Genomic DNA, 23,112 nt, shown 5'->3' with positions numbered 1-23,112 from the left:
GAGGTGCATCTCAGAGAGGTAGGAAAAAACGCAGGGAGGACAGTGGGAGGTATCAGGACCGGAGACTTCAGAGTGAGGTTCAGTCTGCGCTACCTAGAGATGTCAGATGAGATCGTGACGAGGACTGTCCTTAGCTAAAGGGGCGGAGGAGGGGCAGATGCTGACGGAGGGGTTGGAGAGTGATGGGAAGTGAGGAAGTGAGCTTTGTGAATCAAGCGTCGTGGAGGAGGAGAGAGGAAATCGCCAGGACGACTTGTAGGACCCAGGAAGGTGAAACAGCAAATCCTTATCGAACACTGAGTATGTGCCCACCCTTGATTTCGTGGTCTTTTAAAATATTCTTATAAAAAGAGAGCTAGGTGGAATTATTGCCTTTTTATTTATTTATTTTTTTTTTGCGGTACGTGGTCCTCTCACTGTTGTGGCCTCTCCCGTTGCGTAGCACAGGCTCCGGACGCGCAGGCTCAGCGGCCATGGCTCGTGGGCCCGGCCGCTCCGCGACATGTGGGATCTTCCCGGACCAGGGCACGAACCCGCGTCCGCCTGCATCGGCAGGCGTACTCCCAACCACTGCGCCACCAGGGAAGCCCCTGCCTTTTTATTTTTTAAACAGGTAACGGGGTTTGGGGCTCAGTTCCCTGGGGCTACCATAACAAAGTGCCCCAGACCGAGCAGCTTAAAACAACAGAAATTTATTATTTTTACGGTTTTGGAGGCTGGAAGTCCAAAATCAGGGTGTCAGCGGGGACATGCTCCCTCTGCCACCTGCAGGGACATCCTTCCTTGCCTCTTCCTAGCTCCCCGCTGGTAACCCCTGGCTTGCCTTGGCAGGCAGCTGCATCTCTCCAGTCTCTGCCCTCCAGCATCACACAGTGTGCTCCCTGTGTCTCTGAGCGCTCTGGGTCTTTATATGATGTTCTCTCCGGGTCCCAGTGTTCAGACTTCCTTTTACTTATAAGGACATCAGCCACTGGATCAGAGCCCACCTAAATCCAGTATGATATCATCTTGATTACATCTGCAACAACCCGGTTTCCAAATAAAGACACATTTATGGGTCCTGGGAGTTGGAAGTAGAAGGTATCTTTTTTGGGGGGTGGGGGAGACGTAAGTCAACCCACAACACCATCTAGTTTTAAAAATCTCTGCCCTGTGTTTCCTGTCTTTACGCAGTGAAGTGTTTGCATTTAAATGATCCAAAATTCTTTTCAGATCTAAAAGTGTATGAAAATGGTTAAAATTTTTTTAGTTGATAATCATAGAAAGTCTTGAAGGGAAATAGTTGGCCTTGATTGGAAAAAAACAAAGGTGAAAGACGAAGAACTGAAGGGAAGAGAGAACTGCTTAGGGTTCCACTATAGGGGCTGCACCCACCACACCTGAGCAGGGAGGTACCCGCCAAACTCTCAACTGTGGCTTAGTTTTAATTGTAGGTTCTAAATATGTATCAAAAAAGCTTTACTTCTTTCCCTGGTTGAAATTTTTAGGACTCTGTAGCAAACGGATGGCTATGCATGGGGTGGGAGGAGAATGGAGGAAAGAGAAACTTATTAGTTGGAACAGATCTTTAGCAAATAAGTCAGTTCAAGTGAAATATTTATGAACGTTTGCTTTATTTTGGGCGCTATGAGTCCTGAGGTGAAAAGATAAGGGTGTGACGTCAGGACCTTGTTTTCTGGAACTGGAGACTGTTCAAGACTGAAGTCTTTTCCCCATTATTCCTCGTTCTTCCCCACCGTTCTCACTCCTCAGACATGTTTCCACTGAAGCAAAACACTAAGAACTTCATTTTCCTCAAAGTACTAACAAATTCTCTGACGTCCAAAGTATCATGTTTCATCACATCAAAGACACCACAGATTTTACGAATTTTACGATGTACCATTATTTTACGTTTCATTAAGGGAAAAAATTGCTGCAAGTTAAACTAAAAAACAATGTTTTCACTTAAAATTAGCTTATTTTAAGTGAAAACAACTTTTATTTTAAGTAAAATTGTCACTTAAAATTTTATGCTTATTTTTTCAGATTTATTCAGACATATACATTGATCATAACACTCCTCTGCATACTTTTTTTTTTTTTTTGCGGTACGCGGGCCTCTCACTGTTGTGGCCTCTCCCGTTGCAGAGCACAGGCTCCGGACGCGCAGGCTCAGCGGCCATGGCTCACGAGCCCAGCCGCTCCGCGGCATGTGGGATCTTCCCGGACCGGGGCACGAACCCGTGTCCCCTGCATCGGCAGGTGGACTCTCAACCACTGCGCCACCAGGGAAGCCCCCGTGCATACTTTTTAAAGTCAGCTCAGTTCAAGTTTTCCTGAAACATCTTCACGTGCATCGCCTGACTTATCTGAGTTCCCTTTCAGTTAGAAATACTCCATGTCTGTTTTATTTATCTTGCTCTCACAAAACGCCTGTGATACAGCCTTTCTTAGAAGAGAGGTCTGTGATTTTTCTAAGCCGCTGACACCCATTTTGCACATTTTGAGGCACAGCTACAGGTGACAAACAGCGATGCCACAAGGACTGCCTAGCTGGCTGGCTGTACAATGATCTCCAGTTCAAAGATGTAAAATGTAGAAGAAAAAACTGTGTCTCAGGACTGAAGGGGCACCGTTCTCCTGGTTCATCCCCATCGCTCCCTTGGCAGTGGGTCTCCCACCTGGGCAACCAACACTTCTCCTGTCCGTGGGCTTCAGGCTCTCCTCCCCAGATGAAACTCTTCAGGGTGATCCCATGCATGCAGCTGAAGACAGGCTGGCAATCTGTTTGCAGAACTAGAAGAAGAATTAAGCAAGTGGCTAAAATGTTAGTAACCTGATGGAACGAATTATCACTGATTTGCAGTCGCATGGGCTCGATAATGGTATCTGTGACTTTCAAGCCAGGCACCCCGTGTGTTCTCACACTTGCAGGGAACGAAAAGCCCTCTGCTTCCAGCTTCCCTTCTGACCTGCTGTTTGTTCCCCCTGCTCTTTGGAATTTCTCTACGAAAAGTGTACATGAAGGAGTAAGAGTTTAGAGTCAGAAAGACCTGCGTTTTAATTTCTGTGACTCTGGGCACATTACTGAACCTCAGAGAACCTCAGTTTCCTAATGGAAGTAAATACTGCAAATACTGCTTTGCTCATTGGGTGTTGGTTGTAAGATTCTTGCCCTTTTTTTTTTTTTAGATAATATGTAAATGTGTCTCCCCTCACGGTGGCTGGTATATTAGATCTCAATAAATATGTCATATTTTCTCCCTCTTCTCTGTCTTTTAAAAATAGATTTCTGTCAGACTCTGAGGAGGAACATTAAAATTAATGATCAAATAAGAATTTTTGAATTATTTATAGTTTTTAGTAATCTATATTTAAAAAAAATTTATTGGAATATAGTTGCTTTACAAGGTTGTGTTGATTTCTACTGTACAACAAAGTGAATCAGCTATACGTATACATATATCCCCTTTTTTGGATTTCCTTCCCATTTAGGTCACCACAGAGCACTGAGTAGAGTTCCCTGTGCTATACAATAGGTTCTCATTAGTTATCAGTAATCTATACTGATATACATTTCCATGTCCCAACTTTCATGTTATGAACGAGAAATTAATATCTTTTTTCCAGCATGCCAGATTCTACCTCTGCAATAAATACTCTACTCTTACTGAACATATAAGATATGGGATAATACCTAGAAACACATAACAAGGTTTGAGGAAACTATATGGTTGGAAATGATTAAAAGACTGCTTTTGATCTACTCTACCATTTTTTACAGAGTCTTATTTATTATTGCCTCTAGGTATCTCCCAAGTCTGACCTTCAGCCCCCTACTCTTGTCTTTATTTGTGCTTTGTACAATGAATGATTTGAAGTTTTATTTTCACATAAAAATATTCAGGTTCAGAGTCCTAACTCCACCATGTATTCAGGTATGTTACCATGGGCAAGTTGCTTAACCTCTGTAAGCTTCAGCTTCCTCATCTGTAAATGGTGATGGTGATCCTTGTCTCACAGAAGTGTTGCAAGTAAATGATGTAATGTATTGGGACCACTTAGCTCAGATTTGGATATAAATAGAATGCACTTTGTGGTGGCGGCTATGGTTATTAATAATTTTCCTAAGTCATGACTGTTAGGTTTTGCAGGTGATTTCGATATCTATGTTTCTGTTCTTCCTTCATGTCCTTAATTTTCCAATTTTTTCCCTAGTCGATGATCCTAAAACAAACCTCGCCTTTAAATTTTAATATTGATAATTTGCTGCCACCTACAGGCTAATACGAAAAAAGCAGAACGTGTAATTACCAGCTTTCTTAGGCTGAGTATAAAATCCCAAGGTCATCTTGGAGGTCCCGAAGCTAACTGTGGACAACCCCAGAACGCCCTTTTCTGAGATTCTTATTTTCCCTGGTAGCTCAACTAAATTCTTGATTAATATCAGAATCCTCTTAGATTCTTTCTGGAATTGGGCAGTTACGCGTAAAGCATTATTAGTAATCAGATATTGCATCTTCCCCCATAAGTAGATCTGCAAAACAGTGTTTATTAAAAAGTGTGAAAGAAGCTTTGCTATTTAAGGCATGGTTTAGCACCTGAGTTTTTTGTTTGTTTATTTATTTATTTGGCTGCATCGGGTCCTGGTTGCGGCACCCAGGCTCTCGGTAGTGGTGCGCAGGCTCTAGAGCGCGCAGGCTTGGTTGCCCTGCGGCATGTGGGATCTTAGTTCCCTGACCGGGGATCAAACCTGCATACCCTGCATTGGAAGGCAGATTCTTAACCATGGACCACCAGGGAAGTCCCAGCACCTGAGTTTTCTTGCGCTTTGTTGGGTCCTGTCCTAGTTGGAGAACTTGAGAGGGTCTGAGCAAAACATTAAAAATAAAATAATGTTTGAAATGAACTCTGTTGTGGTTCTTATTCTCTTGCCTCATACGATTGCTGCCTGTATGCTTGTATCCCATCCTCAGTCTCACGCTCCTTTGTCGAATAATCTGGTATAGGGCATACATTAGCAAGCGCACATGGACCCTCCTCAGTGGTTTCTGGCCGTACATAGCACGGCACCGTGTCCGCAGTTTGATATGACTCAAGCTGGAGTAAGAGGTTCCAGTGCCAGATAGCAGGGGATGGGGCCAGTGAGGCTTGTGTGCTAAACTACGTGGTCGAAGTTGCTTTGAAAACGACAAGGAGCTACTAAAGGAACCATTTTAAGCTGGAGAGTGACATGATGAGATTTCTATCAGTACTTGGGCAATCTGCTTGAAGATATTTTAGAGGGGACCCACAGAAGCAGCTATTCATGGAGGCTTTCGATCCACTGATTGTACCTGTCACGTATTGTCTTCGCATGAGAGGACTTGAAGGAGATCCTATTTGCCACTCTAGTTTGTGGTTTTTGAATTGTTTTATTTGTGTTACTTTTATGCCTTTAACAATTCTGTAAACACCTTTCAGGTAGGCACTGTTATGCTACTAATTATTGTTATTGTAATTATCAACTGCTCTTATGCAGTTAATATACAATAGATCATGTGCAAGTGTCTGTACCTTTTACACAATGTACGTACGTATACCCCTCCCGGGCTTGCCATGGCGCTGGCTGCTTGTCAAACAGCGTGCTCGTTCTCTGTCGGTCTTCCTCTCTGCCTGCCTCTTAAGTCTGTCATCTGCCACCTGGCATCCTGCTTTGGGCGGATGCCACATTGCCACTGTGGTGAAACCAGCTCTTCCCAGAAGTGGACGTGAGGGCTGGTGGGGAACAGTGTGGTCCCTGGAATGCTCACTGGCAGAAAGAGGCAAAGAGCAGGAAGAGGAGGAGACCTTTTCCTGGTTCCCCGTGCAAAAAAGCTGTTGCCAGAGGAGACTGTGAACGCCCACAGCTGGGGCATGGGAATGGGTGGCAGGACTGCGACCAGGGTAAGGCGAGCGAGCCCTCGCCTCAGGTGTAGAATTTAAGGGGGCATCGAAAAGCCCTGCAATCAAGATGAGTATTATGTTAATGCGGTGTTTTAAGAAGATTAAAATGGAAGGAATCCATGATGAACAACATACTAGCATTTTAAATAAAGACGAGATCAGTAACAGTGCTATGAAAAGCCACCTTTGGAGCCTGAGGCAAAAGGAAAAATCAACCATACTGAGCCTGTCTATTTAAAAATTTGGTACTTTGTTCACCGTGGATTCTTTGAATTAACTTTGATTTTTAAAAAATATTACATTAAAATATTAAAATAATTTATATTGAGGTTTTTTAGTGCCCTCTTAAATTTATCACCCAAGGTTCAGGGGCCTCACTGCCCACGCTCTTAGCCTTGTACTTGGTTGGTTGGGCAGAAGAGAGGGGAGACTTGCCGAGAGGCAGGTGGCTTCCTGCCTACTCTCTGAAAATACCGAGTTCTTCCTGATGGATGAGTAGACATTGGCTCTATTCCAGGGCAATGGGTGTGGCAGGATTGGTCATAAATAGTGTTTTGGTAGAAATATTATGTGGGTGTTGGTCATTTCTCTGAGTATATAATTTAGGATTTTTAAAAGGGTATCTGGATGAGATACATATTTTTAAAAAGCTACAAGAGGGTGTCTCCTACTTCCACTAACTAAGGGAAAGAAATGGAATAAAATTTCTTTAGATAGTTCTTCATTGAGGCTGTTAAGAGTTGAATCTGATTAGTAGAGGAAGCTAAAGACATTTACAGTCTCCTTCCTTTGGTTACTATGAATTATTAGTCATGCTGATTGACTAGTTAAGCATTTAAGGTCTTGGGAAGATCCCATTCTTGGCCTCTTAACTCTTCTGCTTTGCAGTAAGTATATTGTGACTGGAGAAATGAACAGAAGCAGAGAGGGTGCTGTATTTTTTTTTTTTTTTTTTACTGCGGTATGCGGCCCTCTCACTGTTGTGGCCTCTCCCGTTGCGGAGCACAGGCTCCGGACGCTCAGGCTCAGCGGCCATAGCGCATGAGCCCAGCCGCTCCGTGGCATGTGGGATCTTCCCGGACCGGGGCACGAACCCGTGTCCCCTGCATCGGCAGGCGGACTCGCAACCACTGCACCACCAGGGAAGCCCGGCGCTGTATTTTTTAAATTCATATTTTGGTAGGCTGTCATTTGGTGGTTTTTAGTGGTTAGGTCAGACTTTTTTTTTTTGGTGTGTTCCTGGGACAGCCACATCATTTGAAGGTGTAGAAAAATGAGGTGTGGCTCTAACCTAATTGGCTTTATTCTGGCTGGGGCAGTGGAGGAGCCCAAAGGAGAATTTTACTTAGCTTTCATACCTTACAGACTTTTTTTTTTTTTTTTTGAAATCTCCAACAAGGTCTACTGAGAACAGACCCAGTACCCGAGGAAGGAGAAGATGTTGTTGCCACTATCAGTGCCACTGAGACCCTATCAGAGGAGGAGAGAGAAGAGCTAAGAAGAGAACTTGCAAAGGTAAAGGCGCAATCCTTCTGGAACTTGATGTTTTGCACTTACTATATTGTCTTTTGTTTTTCTAAAGCACATGGTAATATTGTAGACTCAGTTTCAGGGCAGAGAAAGCAACATGTGTTTACTCTCCTAGAGATCTTGAGTGGGGGAGAGGAGATGAGGGAGTGTGAGATCAGTTGGTTTTTATATGAGGGAAGGTAGGTACAGGTAAAGTGGATCTGAGAAGTAGGGTGTGAAGTGGGAAATGGATGAGGGCTACTAGTGAATATCTTCTAGGCGACCTCACTAACCCCGATGCACTTGGCTTTTCAGCTGCTTCACTGACTTTTTTCTCCCCTTGGCAGTGTTGTGGATAGAGGTACTTTGAACCTTCTTTCCATACCTTCCTCTCTTTTTTTTTTTCCTTAAAATCAACCATTGTAAAGTGTACAGTTCAGTGGCATTCAGCATATTCACAATGCTGTGCAATTATCATCTCTATCTAGCTCCAAACATTTTTAGCACATCCAGACGAGACCTCATATCACTAAGCTGGCATCCCGTTTTCCCTTCCTTAGCCCCTGGTGACAATTAATCTGCTTTCTCTCTCTATGGATTTACCTATTCTGAATATTTCATTTAAATGGAATCACATATCATGTGACTTTTGGTATCTGGCTTTTATCATTTAGTATGATGTTTTTGAGGTTCATCCTTGTTGAGGTTGTATTGGTACTTCACTGCTTTTTTTGTGGCTGAATAATATTCCATTGTATTTATCTTCTGTATTTTGTTTATCCGTTCATCTGTTGATGGACATTTGGGTGGTTTCCACCTTTTGACTATTGTAGATACTGAGCTAAGGGATATTTGTGGAAAACTACTTGTTCGAATACCTATTTCTAATTCCTTTGGGATATACCCAGAAGTAGAATTGCTTGTCACATGGTAATTCCATGGGTAACTTTTTTTTCAGACCTGCCAGACTGTTTTCACAGCAGGGACACCGTTTCACATCTCCATCAGCAACTTCTGTACATCCTTGCCAACATTTTTTATTTTCTGTCTTTTTGACTATAGCCATCTTAGTGAGTGTAAAGTGGTATCTCATTGTGGTTTTGATTTGTATTTCACTAATGATGAATGATACTGAGCATCTTTTCATGTGCTTATTAGTCGTTTATATGCCGCCTTTGGAGAAATGTCTATTCAAACCTCTGCCATGTTCTTAAAACGTTATTTGCCTTTTTGTTGTTGAGATGTAAGAGCTCTTCCTATATCCTGGATACTAGACCCTGATCAGAAATGTAATTTGCAAACATTTTCTCCCATTCCATACATTGTCCTTTTACTTTCTTCATAGTGTCTTTAGAAAAAAAAAACTTATTTATTTGGCTGTGCTGGATCTTAGTTGCGGCATGCGGGATCTTTAGTTGCATCATGCAAACTCTTAGTTGCAGCATGTGGGATCTAATTCCTTGACCAGGGACCAAACCTGGGGCCCCTGCATTGGGGGCACAGAGTCTTAGCCACTGGACCACCAGGGAGGTCCCTCTTCATAGTGTTTTAATGCACGAAGGTTTTAAAGTCTGATGAAGTCAAGTTTATTTTTTCTCTAGTTGCTTGTCCTTTTGGCATTACATCTAAGAATCCATTTCCCAAACTCAAATCATGAAGATTTACACTATGTTTTCTTCTAAAACTTCTCTCCTATATATAAGCCTGTGATCCATTTTGAGTTAATTTTTGTGTATGGTTTGTGGTAGGGTTCAACTTCATTCTTTCACATGTGACTTTAGTTTTGTTAGCACCATTTGTTGAGAGATTATCTTCAGTGAATGCTCTTGGCATTCTTGTCAAAAATCATTTCACATAGATGTAAAGGTTTCTTTCTGGACTCTCAATTCTGATATATTCATCTATATGTCTGTCCTTCTGAGTGTACCACACTCTTTTGATTACTATAGCTCTGTAGTAAGTTTTGAAATCGAGAAGTGTGACTTTTTCACCTTTTTCTTCTTTTTCAAAATTGTTATTTAAGGTCTCTTGCAATTCTATATGAATTTAGAATCTACTTTTCTACCCACAAAAAAATGCCATTGGGATTTTGATAGGACTTTTATTGAATCTGAGGATTGATTTCGGGGAGTATTGCCACATTAACAATATTAAATCTTACACTCCATGAATGTGGAGTGTTTTTTCATTTGTTTAGATCTTCTTTAATTCCTTTTAGCAATGTTTTATAGTTTTCAGTGTACAAATCTTATACTTCCTTAGTTAACCTTATATTGAAGTATTTTATTCTTTTTGATGTGATTATAAATGGAATTTTCTTAATTTACTTTTCAGATTTTTCATTGCTACTGTATAGAAATACAGCTGAAGTTTCCATGTTAATCTTGTATACTGCAACTTTGCTGAATTTGCTTATTAGCTCTAATAGATTTTTTGTGCGTTATTTAAGAATTTTCTATATATAAGATAATGCAGGTTTCTTACATCTTATATTTTCTGCAGTTAAAGGTCGTTTTACTCTTCCTTTCCATTTTAGATGCCTTTATTTATTTTTCTTCCCTATTGATCTGGCTGAAACCTCAGTGCTACGTTGATTAGCAGCGGTGACAGTGGGCATCCCTGTCTTGTTCCTAATCTTGGGGGAAATGCTTTCAATATTTCCCCATTCAGTATGGTGATAGCTTTTGTTTTTTTTATAAATGCACTTATTCATGTTGAGGAAGTTCCCTTCTCTTCCTAGTTTGTTCAGTGTTTTTTTCATGAAAGGGTGTTGGGTTTTGTCAAATGCTTTTCTGCACCTTATTAAGATGATCATGTGTTCATCTTAATTCAATTAATATGGTATATTACATTGATTGATTTTCATATGTTGAATCATCCTTGCATTCCTAGGATAAATCCCACTTTATCCTAGGTGTATGTATTCTAGGTCGTGGTGTATAATCCTTTTAATATGCTTCTGGATTTGGTTTGCTAGTATTTTGCTGAGTATTTTTGCACCTATATTCATGGGAGGGATTGACTTGAAGTTTTCTTGTGATATCTTTGTCTGGTTTTTGTATCATAGTAATGGTTGGCCTCTTGGAATGAGTTAGGAAGTTTTCCATTCTCTTCTATTTAGTGGAAGAATTTGAGAAGAATTGGTCTTATTTCTTCTTTGTTTGGTAGAATTCACCAGTGAAGCCTTCTGGTCTTGGACTTTTCTTTGTTGGAAGTTTTTGATTATTCGTGCAATTGCTTTACATGTTATAGATATGTTCAGATTGTCTATTTCTTCTTGGGTCAGTTTTGACCATTTGTGAATTTCTAGGATTGCATCCATTTCATTTAGATTATCTAGTTTGTTGGCATACAATTGTTCATAATATTTTCTTATAATCCTTTTTATTTCTATAAGGTTGGTAGTAGTGTCACCACTTATACTTCTGATTTTAGTTACTTGCATCTTCTCTTTTTTTTTTTCCTCTGTCAGTCTAGCTAAAGGTTTGTCAATTTTGTTGACCTTTTCAAGGAACAGCCTTTGACATCATTGATTTTTTGCTATTGTTTTTCTATTCTCTATTTTGCTTATATTTAATCTTTATTATTCTCTTTTGTTAGATTTGGGTTTAGTTTACACTTCTTTTTCTAGATCTGTAAGGGTGTAGAGTTAGGTTCTTGATTTGAAATCCTCTTTATTAATGTAGGCATTTGCAGCTATAAATTTTCCTCTGAGCACTACTCCTACTACTTCTCATAAGTTTTAATATGCTGTGTGTTTGTTTTCATTTGTATCAAGGTATTTTGTAATTTCCTTTGTGATTTCTTCTTTGACTCATTGGTGGTTTAAGAGTGTGCTGTTTAATTCTGATACATTTATGAATTTTCCAATTTTCATTTTGTTTTTGATTTCTAGTTTCATTCCATTATGGTTGATAAAGATATTTGGTATGATTTTAAATTTACTGAGACTTGTTTTGTTGCCTAACATAGGCTCTGTCCTGGAGAATGTTCCATGTACATTTGAGAAGAAGGTGTATTCTACTGTTTTGGGGTGAGGTGTTCTATTTATGTCTGTTAGCTCTAGTTGGTTTATAGTGTTGTTCAAGTTTCCTGTTTCTTTTTCACTTATCTGTTTGTTCAATCCACTTTTTTGACATCAGATTTTATAAACTAGGTGGGGATAGGATGGGCAAGGCAGATTGGTGATAAGCCCTACGAGGAGAGTAAAAATTAAAAATTTTGAGTATGTGGTACATGCCTAATATTGTTATTTTGAAAAGGTAAAACAAAAATACTTTTTCCACAAGCTATTTATGTTTAGTGCAGAAACAAAAAAAAAAAATCAAAGAAAATTAAAATTACCTACAGTGTAAAAGATTTAGATTATCTGTTTCCAGATTTCCAGACTTTTTGCTATCTATGTATTGCTATAACATATTTCAGTATTTTATGAAGGCATCAGAATACACATCTGTGACTTTTTTTCACTTAACTGAATTTCAAAAAAAAATTTGTGCCAGTAAATAATCTTCTAAAACATCATTTTAAATTGCTGCATAGCCCATTTTTTAATTGCTTCAAGCTCATTTTTAGTTAATGGGCATATTATTTATAAACATTTAGTTGTTTCCCTTTTTTGCTATTATGAACAGTATTTTGATGGAAGTACTTACATATAATCCTTTAGGCACCTCTTTAATTAGTTCTTTAGAATAAATTCCTAGAAGTAGAATCCCTGGGTCTACTGGGTTTTAAGGTCACAGAGTCATTCCCGTGTACACCAACAAGGCCAAAATGCTATCCAGAAGATTTCTCATAGTATGTGAGAGAGTAGTTTTTCCAAATCCTTGCCTGCTCTCAGTATAATTATGTCATTATCAGTAATATTAACTTAACAGTAATAGCTCTTAATATAGGTCTAAATCTCCCAATAGATTATGTAATGTTATTTAACAAATGAAGTTATCAGACATATGATATGTAAACGTTTTCCCCCATTCTGTGTGTTTTCCTTTTCACTTTCTTTTCACCCTTTGACACACAGAAGTTTCTAATTTTGATGAAGTTGAATTTATCTGTTTTTCCTTTGGTGATTTGGGCTTTAGTTGTCACATGTCAGGAACCATTGCCTAATCCAAGATTATGGAGATTAAGGTCATAAGGTAATGCACTGCAGCACTGAGTCTTGTGTCCAGGTCTTCATGAACTCTGATGCATGTGCATTTATCCTTTTATTTGTATAGTATTCACGTTTTATCAGAAGTTTATTCAATTTTTCTGAAAACTCCATAAGATATGGCAGATATACTATTACTTCACCTCATATCATATATGACATTGTGATATCACAGTATTATCATAATAATCATGATATCATAATAATGATAATAAGATATAATAAAATTATTTACATTTAAAGAAAATGGTAAGGTTCAGTTTTTTTACATTAGAGTCACTGCTTGAAATAGTTGTAGAAATTAAATAAAATGGAGATAAAAAACATTAGTTTTTTTTACTCCGTTTTGAGATATAATTTACATGCCATCAAATTCATCCTTTTAAAGTATACAGTTCCTTGATTTATATATATTCACAAGGTTATACAACTATCACTACTACCTAATTCCAGAGCATTTTCATCACCCCAGAAAGGAACCCTGTTCCCATTAGCGTTCACTCCCAATCTTCCCTCTCCCCAGTCTCTGGTAACCACTAATCTACTTTCTATTTCTATAGATTTGTCTATTCTGGGCATTTCCTATAAATGGAATCAAACAACATGTGGTCTTTTGTGACAGGCTTCTTTCACTTAGTATAATGTTTCCAAGGTTGATCCATGTTGCAATCATATCAGTGCTTCATTCCTTTTTATGGCTGAATAATATTCTGTTGTATAGGTATATACCACATTTTGTTTATTCATTCATCAGTTGTTGGATATTTAGATTGTTTCTACTTTTTGGCTATTATGAATCATGCTACTGTGAACATTCATGTACAGGTTTTTGTTTGAACATATGTTTTCAGTTTATTATATACCTAAGAATGGAATTTCTGGGTCATATGGTAACTCCATGTTTAACTTTTTGAGGAACTATTGAACTGTTTTGCTGCCAAACTGCACAATTTTACATTCCCACCAGCAATGTATGGGGGTTCCAATTTCTCTACATCCTTGTCAGCACTTGTTATTGTTTGTCTTTTTGATTACAGCCATCCTAGTGGGGGTGAAGTAGTATCTCATTTGCACTTCTCTAATTACTAATGAATGGTATTGGCCATCTTTTCATATGATTATTGGTCATTTATATATCTTCTTTGGCAGAATGTCTATTTAAATCCATTGTCCATTTTAATTGGATTATTTGCCTTTCTGTTATTGAGTTGTAAGTGCTCTTTATGTATTTTGCATTCTAGACCCTTATCAGATATATAATTTGCAAGTATTTTCCCCATTCTTTTAGTTGTCTTTTTACTTTCATGATGCTGGCCTTTGAAACACATCAGTTTTAAATTTTGAGGATGTCAATTTATCTATTTTTTCTTTGGTTGCTTGTGCTTGAGGTATCATATCTAAGAGATGCTGCCTAATCCAAGGTTATTAAGATTTACCTCTGTGTTTTCTTCTAAGAGTTTTATTGTTCAGCTTTTTCATTTAGATTTCTGATCTATCTTAATTTTTATATATGGTCTGACTTAGGGATCCAACCTCATTCCTTTGCATATGGAAATTCAGTTGTCCCAGCACCATTTGTGGGAAAAAAACTACTCTTTTCTACTGACTTATCTTGGTACCTTGGTTGAAAATCAGTTGGCCATAAATGTGCAGATTTATTTCTGGACTCTTAATTCTACAACACAATCTTAATTACCATAGCTTTGTAGTAACTTTTCCACTCATTATTCCATAATTAAGGAATTATTGCTACGGTATTCTGAGCTTGAGCTAGGTAGGTATGTTAGCAGCACAGTCAACAACAAAAGCAGGGAACGTACTGGGTCATGTATTGTTCAGAAAGATTTACAGTGGCCTTTCTTTCTAACATTCATTAGGGCAAGTGAATACCTCAGGGATGGGTCAAGGGGTAGAAAACTTAACCTTTAAGTCTAGTCTTTGAAGTATCTGAAATTTGGAGTTCAGGTAAAGAGAAATATTAGAAAGCTAACGATGTGTAATGAGAATTAGCCAGTAAACTGAGAAGTGGGCTCAGAAAACCTGAGTTAAAATTCTGGTTCCTACATTATTAGTTTGGTGACTTAGGGCAAGTCATTTAATTTACTTGATTTTGAACCTTATTCATCACTGTTGTCCTTTTCTTCTCATATTCCACTTTGTCAATATACTTCTCAAACTGTGACTTCCCAAAAGGGTACAGTATGTGTGGTCCTGTCTCATAAGCACAGAGGATTATTTTTGTTATGGGCCTGTATTCTAATTAAGGCCATCTGAGAGTATGTTATTCTTTTTTTTTTTTTTTTTTCCTTTGGCAGCTGCAGCCACATCACATTTGATTTATCCTTCTTTCCTTTTGTTGAGTACTGTCAGTTCGCTTAACAATACTCTGTTGTTTTTACAGGCCATGTTGTCTTTGAGCTCATAGAAGTGTTGTGTAGGTCAAGACTAAGAATATGGCTTTGCCACAAGCCAAGAGAAGCATTCTTCTAAGGGTCTTGAATATTAATGACTGTATGGTCGTCCCTCGGTATCTGCAGGGGGTTCATCCCAGGACCGCTGTGGATATCAAAATCCACAGATGCTCAGGTCCCTTTTATAAAATGGTGTAGTATTTGCATAAAACCTATGCACGTCCTTCCATATGCTTTAAATCATCTCTCGATTACTTATAATACCTAAGGCAATGTAAATGCTATATAAGTACGATGTAAATGCTATGTAGATAGCTGCCGGCACGTGGCAAGTTCAGGTTTTGTTTTTATGGAACTTTTTTTTTCCCGAATATTTTCAGTCTGCAGTTAGTTGCGTCTGTGGATGTGGAACCCGTGGATACAGAAGGCCAACTGTACTTTAGGGACCCAGTTTTTCAACTTCCTGGGACAAAAGTCTTTTCCACCAGGTGTCTCTTCCTCTCTGTGGGTCTGCCCTTTCCCTCTGATATCCTGGCTTAGGCTTTTCCTCTACTCTGTAAGTCTTTTTTTTTTTTTTTCTTCATAGCTTCTGTTTATAATTTTGACCTCCTCAAGTATATTTAAGCTTCTGTAACATCTCAAAATCTCACTGAGCCCCACCTGTATTTCAGGGCTTCTTTATCCAAGCTTCTACTCTCAGTGTGATCATAGTTTCTCAAACTACATTCTTTATATTTATTTATTTATTTATTTTTGGCTGCATTGGGTCTTCGATGCTGTGCGCAGGCTTTCTCTAGTTCGGGTGAGCGGGGGCTACTCTTCGTTGCGGTGCGCGGGCTTCTCATTGCGGTGGCTTCTCTGGTTGCGGAGCATGGGCTCTAGGCGCGTGGGCTTCAGTAGTGTGGCTCGTGGGCTTTAGAGCGCAGGCTCAGTAGTTGTGGCACACAGGCTTAGTTGCTCCGCGGCATGTGGGATCTTCCCAGACCAGGGCTCGAACCCGTGTCCCCTGCATTGGCAGGTGGATACTTAACCACCGCGCCACCAGGGAAGCCCTTAAACTACGTTCCTGAATGAGACTGGCTGGTGGCCACTTGATGGGTTGGCTGACCTTGGGTTGGGAGCCCATTTCTAACCACCAAGCTGAGGCTGGTCAGTCAGCATCAGAGGGTCCACACCTCTGCAGGACTCTCTGGGGGAGACAGTGTGGTTTATTTATGCTTGTGACTTTAGCAGGTACGGAGGCTGACAGTGTGAGCTCCGGTTTATACTAGAGTATAAACTCATATGAAATATGCAAGAAAGTTGGATTTTGGTTTGGCATGGTTGTGTGTATTTTGGTGGGGATGGAGATTAGTTTGACTTAATACACAGATGTGAGTTTTTATGGGCATTCAAGCAGCAGTGTTCAGCTGGAAATGCAGACCCAGCAGTCGGGAGAGTGGCTGTTACAGTAGTTTAAATATTATTTGCGTGGAGGTTGGAGCCCTCAGCCTCTGTGAGGTAACTGGGGACGACTCAAGATGGAAATATAGAGAAGAGAGGAAAGCAGCTTTACAGGAGAGATCAACGTGTAAACTGGTTTACGTAACAACGTATCATATGTTGTTTTTAAAGAGGCAGATAAATGAATCAAGAATGTTTTAAAATGACTAGAATTTTGAGTATAGTTTTGTGCTAACCATCTTAACTTTTTGAATGACTGTATACCTACCCCAACCCTCTTCCTCACAGGTAGAAGAAGAAATCCAGACTCTGTCTCAAGTGTTAGCAGCAAAAGAGAAGCACCTAACGGAGATCAAGCGGAAACTCGGGATCAATTCGCTCCAGGAACTAAAACAGAACATTGCCAAAGGGTGGCAAGATGTGACAGCCACGTCTGCGTATGTTCCCTTGATTCTACATTGTTTTAAAAATTGTAAAGGACACTTTGCCCTTTTTGTCTGGGGACGGGATCAAAAGGTACTGAGGACATTTCTGCAGCTTTTCTCTGTACTGCGCAGGGCACTGCCCGTTCCACCCCCTGTCCCCCCATTCTCAAGTGTATCTGACCCTTCTCTAACTTCAGTCTTTCAGACTGTTCTAGGGAACAGAAAGAAAACCAGCCTCATACGTGAGTTGAAGAAATACAATCTAAGCTCTAAAAACGTTATATATCGACTTACCAGATATATACATGAGTCGCTTAATCCTCAGAATAACCCAGTGGAGTGGGTAGTGAGATAGCCCTAGATAAGGAAACAGGAGCAGATAAGTTTTGAGATCACAAACCTCTCGAAGTATGGAGGCAGGATTTGAACTCAGGTCTGGCCCAGTACAGAGCCAGTCTTTTTTTTTTTTTTTACCCTGTTCTATACATACCATAAGATTCTCAGGTCACCATCTCTGATGTATGCTGGTGGCAGAGGACCACCCCTTAATCTTTTGGTCTTTTTGGTCACACGGTTTTGATCCAACATTGTCATGATGCAGTTTTGTTTCCCGACACAAGGAGGAGGAGGCTTGTAGTGACAGTCTCCGAACTGTGTTCTCTGTTCAGTCCCATCTGCTGAGCTGGTGACCAGCAGCAGTGAGGCTGACTGCATCCTGACATGACAGCACGAGGGTGACCACCTCCACTTTCTGCCCATATAAGTAGGCAGTGGGAAACATGCAGGACACCATTCTTTGTATCATCATAAACTGGGTTGTTTTTTTGTTTTTAGTATTTGATCTTGACGGGGTAAGTAAAATTGCCTGAGCATTCCTTTCTACAATGTGGGGATCTTAACCTCTTTGGTGCAAGTACCATATTCTCTCATTTTTGTTTTAGTTTTTCCCTTCACTAATCCCTGTGTAGATGGGAGGAGGGAGATGGTCAATTATACCTTTGTGCTATAGCAAATATCCCACTCAAGTCATTTGAAGTATTGTACCTTTTACGTACCCCGTTGAGAATACACTGGTCCTTATTTGATAGCTCAACAGATATGCAAAATTCAAAAAAAATCTTTATGCCCCCAAAATTGATTTGGATAATAAAAAAGTACCCATGGGTCCTACCTTGCTTCTGGCCCCTTTTTAGGAGATAAAGTTGTGAAAGACATGTGAGGAATCTGATTTCATTTTTGTTTTATTTAGCTTAAGTGGAAAAGGGAAAAAATAAAGAGACATAATTTCATTCAACCTATGGCTCATTTTGATCTTGGCTCCATGACTATTTTTAGCCCTTACTCGGATTTCTTTGGCCCCGCCTTTATAGGCCTCTATCTTTCTGGCTGTCCTAGAGCACTGCAGAGGGTTGTATCTGAAATGATGGTTAAGTAAAAGATGATGTGGTGATGCTGACCTGGTGGATGTGATGATGCTCACCTGGTGGCTGTGAAGAGTTTTAGATGTTCTAAATTTTTTTTTTTGAGAGTTCTCAAGAGGTGGTCATCACTGAATTCTAAATAATGGAAAGGTTAGCTCACTTTCTTTGCTTTGTTCTTTTATAAATTAATATAGGTACAAGAAGACCTCTGAAACCTTATCTCAGGCTGGACAGAAGGCTTCAGCTGCTTTTTCATCTGTTGGATCAGTCATCACCAAAAAGCTGGAAGACGTAAAGTACGTCCTCATTTTTCCTGGCTTAATTAAGCTGAGGCAAATTAAAATCTGTTATCATGGTTGCGTTTGTTTCCTGTCTGGTTCTGGCTGACGCTGGATTCCTCTCTGTTTGAGTGAGGGAGGGCATTCCTTCAAACCAGGACCCGAAATGCTTCCCTAAATTCTTTTAGGCATAGCCTTCAAACTGATCATCTTATGAATACATGTAAGGTTGTTGAAAAATTCTGGTTGTGAATTTTGTCCTTTAAGTCGTTCTTGATCACACCGGGTAAGTATGTGTTTGCAAACCTGTGGTTGTGGGCGGAGCCTGGTGTCTGATGGGGATGAGTCCGGGAGCAACGAATCCTGCCTGCACTTCCGGGAGGTGCATCTTTATCCCATGGTGTGCTTACAACATGCTCGTTTGTGCATTGCTTTGTACCATTTATGTTCCTGCCGAGGCCCAAATCTTGTTTTGAGCTGTTGCTTTTTATTTTGTATTTATATTTTCAGTGCGTCTGCAGAATTTTCCTGGCCATTTTGGTAAAACCACTTCACAGTGCTTTTGTGTCCACCCGTGCCTTGCGCCACCCACCCTGTGGATTAAAATAGTGCTGAAAATGACAAATGTGGATTAAATCGTCTGTGCTTCTGTTGGCATGAAAGATTTGTGTTTAAAAAAACCAATCCTTCAGATTGCATGACTTTGTGTTTTCCGTTTGTGGGGAAAGTAGATTTTACAACCAGAATTTTGTTGGTTGAATAAGTTTGGCTAATTGATATTATGCTTTGTACCAAGAAAACCAAATGACTTGCTCATTGTATTTGGACTGTTATCATTTTCAACACAATGTAATAAACACAGCTCTCTTAAACCCTTTTGACAGTTATATATACTTCTCTTAGGTGCTCTCTTTTCTTTCTGTGCTGACTCGATTGTGTAGCCCTTTAGAATTCAGTTAAAACCTTACACAACTTTTAAAAAGTAGGTTATTTAATTGTTTTAGATTTACCAGAACTTCCTTTCTTTTTTAATGCTTACTCTGGCTTCTTGCAGATTGCAAGCCTTTTCACATTCCTTTAGGTAAGGAGAGTTTGAACCATCACTGCAGCCTAGCTCTCGTTTGAGACAAGTGTGCTTAGATTATGATGCCACAATGGATGGTTGTGTTTGTCCACTATGTAATTTTCTTGCCTTTTGGAATATCTTTTCTCTGGTGCATTCCTATTTTCAAGGGAGGGTTTCTTGTATACCATGGGTAATGGATACATTAAAAGAAGAATAATTTGACACTGTGGTTCAAAGGGATATGGAAATGATTTTGACATTTTCCTTTTTTTTTTGGTAAAAAGAAGCAGCTTTACCATGGCATGCAGAATTCCTCCCTTTTAATGTCTGACTTTGTTTGTTTGTTTTTTGATGCTTTAATTTCTTTGGTGCCTTTGTCAGGATGTTGGAATCTTCCTTCACCTGGGTCCCATTATGCAGTTGTAATAGACAGCATACGTACTGTCTCACAATGTTAGTCTTCTGTCCTGTACAGGTTACTCTGATATTTTTTTATTGCAGTAAAATATGCCTAAGATATATACCAAATATACCATGACTCAGCACGTTTTAGTACTTGTTTTATTAGCTTATAGTGTTTATACTATTTTATTATTTCGTTACACTGGTTGTATTCTATAATTATGCACACAAGAACATTTCATGGTTGCAAAAGGAAAAATAAAGTATATTAGGCCAAAAAAGAACGTACATTAAAAAGATGTCAGCCCAAACCAGGCCTTATAGAAGGAATCTTTGTGATATTGAGCAAACCTCTCCTCTCTCTCCCATACAGACTCTCTGATTATCCTATTAGTAGTCAGAGAAAACTAAGGTGGAGGAAGGTCTTTTGAGTGTAAGCAGGAAGGATAATATACTAGTCTCCATCTCTGTTCCTATTAATGTGAATTGTCTTCTCAAGCGGTCACTTGCTGTGGCCTAGCATTGTGCCTTCTTAAGTAATCACATAGGTACTTATAGCTGAGGCTCTCTCTTAATGACACTTAGCCCTGAAAGTCAGTAAATCATGGGGATAAACAAAGTCTAAGTGTTGAACTTTTTTTTTTAATATTTATTTATTTGGTTGTACTGGGTCTTAGTTGTGGCAGGTGGGCTCCTTAGTTGTAGCTCACAGGCTCCTTAGTTGCGGCTCTCTAGATCCTTAGTTGAGGCACGCGGGCTTCTCAGTTGTGGCATGTGAACTCTTAGTTGCAGCATGCATGTGGGATCTAGTTCCCTGACCAGGGATTGAACCTGGGTCCTTCGCATTGGGAGCATGGAGTCTTATCCACTGCACCACCAGGGAAGTCCCTAAGTGTTGAACTATTTAAAGTTTAAAATTGTGCTAAAAAACCCAAGAAATCAGCGATAGGAATTGATTTTGTATCTTTGGTATTCAATTGAAAATGGCCTAAGTGCTTTAGGAAACTGTTAAAAGACAGTTTTATCTAAAGTTATCTGAGTTGTGTGAGGATGTATTCACTCACATAATCCATTCTGCTAACATTAAGGTGCCTATCGTGGACAGGTCTAAAGGATGTAACCTAGACCAGACACGGTTCTTGTTCAGAAAGAGCTTGAAATCTTTGAGTGGATGGAGTGGGGGAGGGAAATAGGGCCTGGGAATGAGTTAAGAATGGAAGAGCCCTGTTAATACCTGATTATAAAACAATGTTAGATGTAAACAAAAATATAAAACTTCGTAAGTGCTGTTGAGGAATGATATTTTCTGTACCTTTGAGAAGATTAAGCAGATGTACATAAGTATGGCTCAGTATGTTCTGTCTTTTTAATTCACCAGAAGTAGAGTTGGGCGGCTCTTTTCTAGCTGCTTACACAGTCACTTTTTTTCATTTCATTTAAAAAATGCAATTGAGATTATATGCTATCATTTTCAGTCTAGTTGTCAATGAACAATATATTGCATATCAATACATGCAGGTTAAAGTAAGGCTTTATATTGTAATTTAGAAATGGGAGATATAACATTATCTTTTGAGAACTAAATTTTGGAATTATTTCTTACAGATTAAAAGTTGGGTAAAGTCACTTTAAAAAATCATTTCTACGGCTTCCCTGGTGGCGCAGTGGTTGAGAGTCCACCTGCCAATGTAGGGGACATGGGTTCCCGGTCCGGGAAGAGCCCACGTGCCGCGGAGCGGCTGGGCCCGTGAGCCATGGCCGCTGAGCCTGCGCGTCCAGAGCTTGTGCTCCGCAGCAGGAAAGGCCACAACAGTGAGAAGCCCGCGTACCGCAAAAAAAAAAAAAAAAAAAACATTTCTAGATCAAGATGTCCTGATTGTAATCTGATTTAATGGGTTCATATGTAATAGAAACTATATGGAAACATATAATAGAAGTATATAAAAACATATACAATAGAAAACATAAGGAAACCCCACATCTTTTAGATGAGTGAGTCACAGAGGCAAACACTGGCCACATGCCCCCAAGAGCTGTGCAAGGAGAGGAGCTTAGGCAGCAGATTTGAGCGTTTCCATCCCAGCAGCAAGGCCTTTCCTCCCATGGAGATGGATGCAGGGGGCCCCTTTTTGCAAGTGCTTGAATTAGTTGGGTAATCTTGTTAACTACCCTTTGTTCCGAGTCCCTGCTAACCCAGCAGACTTGTGGCAATGATTTCGCTCTCTGATGGAATTGCGGATATTTTGCTGACTTGAATAGTCAGCAACAGTTTTAATTGTACTACATTATCAATTAATAAGTTAGCACTTGGGATATAGATATTTGCTGTATGCCTTGGGTGGGTGAGTAAGGAAGAGGAAGAGGAAGGGAGGGTAGGGGAGAAGGCGAGGGAGAGGGGGAGAGAGAAGGAGGGAGAGGGAGAGACAGAGACAGAGATAGAGATGTCTAATTTTGACGCCCTGACAATTAGGTGTCAGCGGCAGGGAGGCCAAAGGAGGCCCTTTGGGGACAGACAGCTTTTCCCCATGTGGTATGTTCATAGTCACTCCTCTCCTGTTGGCTTGTTTTCTACACATACATGGCGAACACTGACTCATGCCTTTACTTTTTTTTGAGAGAAACTTTAGAAGAGCCTTCTCATTTCACTTGCTGTCAGTGTAAACATGAATTTTCACGTTATTAATAGCATGCTCTAATAATTAAGTAGCCTCATTAGTCAAATATTTCTGATATATTTAGGAGGAAATGTAATTAACTTTGCCTTTATCTTCAAAGGAAATTTCGCCTTTTTTTTTTTTTTTTTTTTTTTTGCGGTACGCGGGCCTCTCACTGTTGTGGCCTCTCCCGTTGCGGAGTACAGGCTCCGGACGCACAGGCTTAGCGGCCATGGCTCACGGGCCCAGCCGCTCCGCGGCATGTGGGATCTTCCCGGACCGGGGCACGAACCCGTGTCCCCTGCATCGGCAGGCGGACTCTCAACCACTGCACCACCAGGGAAGCCCATCCTTTTGACGTGTGTTTCTTCCCGTAAACCTCTAGATATTTTGTTGTTGTTGTTGGTTTCGGACTCATGAAAGTCATTCCAGATAATT

General features: G+C 39.9%; 1 protein-coding gene across 5 annotated transcripts in view; it reads left to right on the top strand.

The window, feature by feature from the left end:
• The window catches only part of TPD52 (tumor protein D52), a 121,305-nt gene that overhangs the window by 84,182 nt on the left and 14,011 nt on the right, over positions 1–23,112 (top strand). For 3 of the 5 annotated variants that reach the window (XM_060287002.1, XM_060287001.2, XM_060286998.1), the window contains exons 2-5: positions 7,307–7,422; positions 16,717–16,865; positions 18,469–18,570; positions 19,607–19,633. In XM_060287002.1, coding sequence (XP_060142985.1) covers positions 7,307–7,422; positions 16,717–16,865; positions 18,469–18,570; positions 19,607–19,633 — 394 coding nt within the window. The remainder of the gene's footprint in view (positions 1–7,306; positions 7,423–16,716; positions 16,866–18,468; positions 18,571–19,606; positions 19,634–23,112) is intronic. The other 2 variants (XM_060287000.1, XM_060286999.1) reach the window with 1 other exon arrangement.

Source organism: Globicephala melas, chromosome 17 (assembly GCF_963455315.2).
Source record: "Globicephala melas chromosome 17, mGloMel1.2, whole genome shotgun sequence".
Taxonomy (NCBI): domain Eukaryota; kingdom Metazoa; phylum Chordata; class Mammalia; order Artiodactyla; family Delphinidae; genus Globicephala; species Globicephala melas.
Note: the sequence above shows the minus strand (reverse complement) of the source record. Positions and strands in the feature narration are given on the sequence as shown.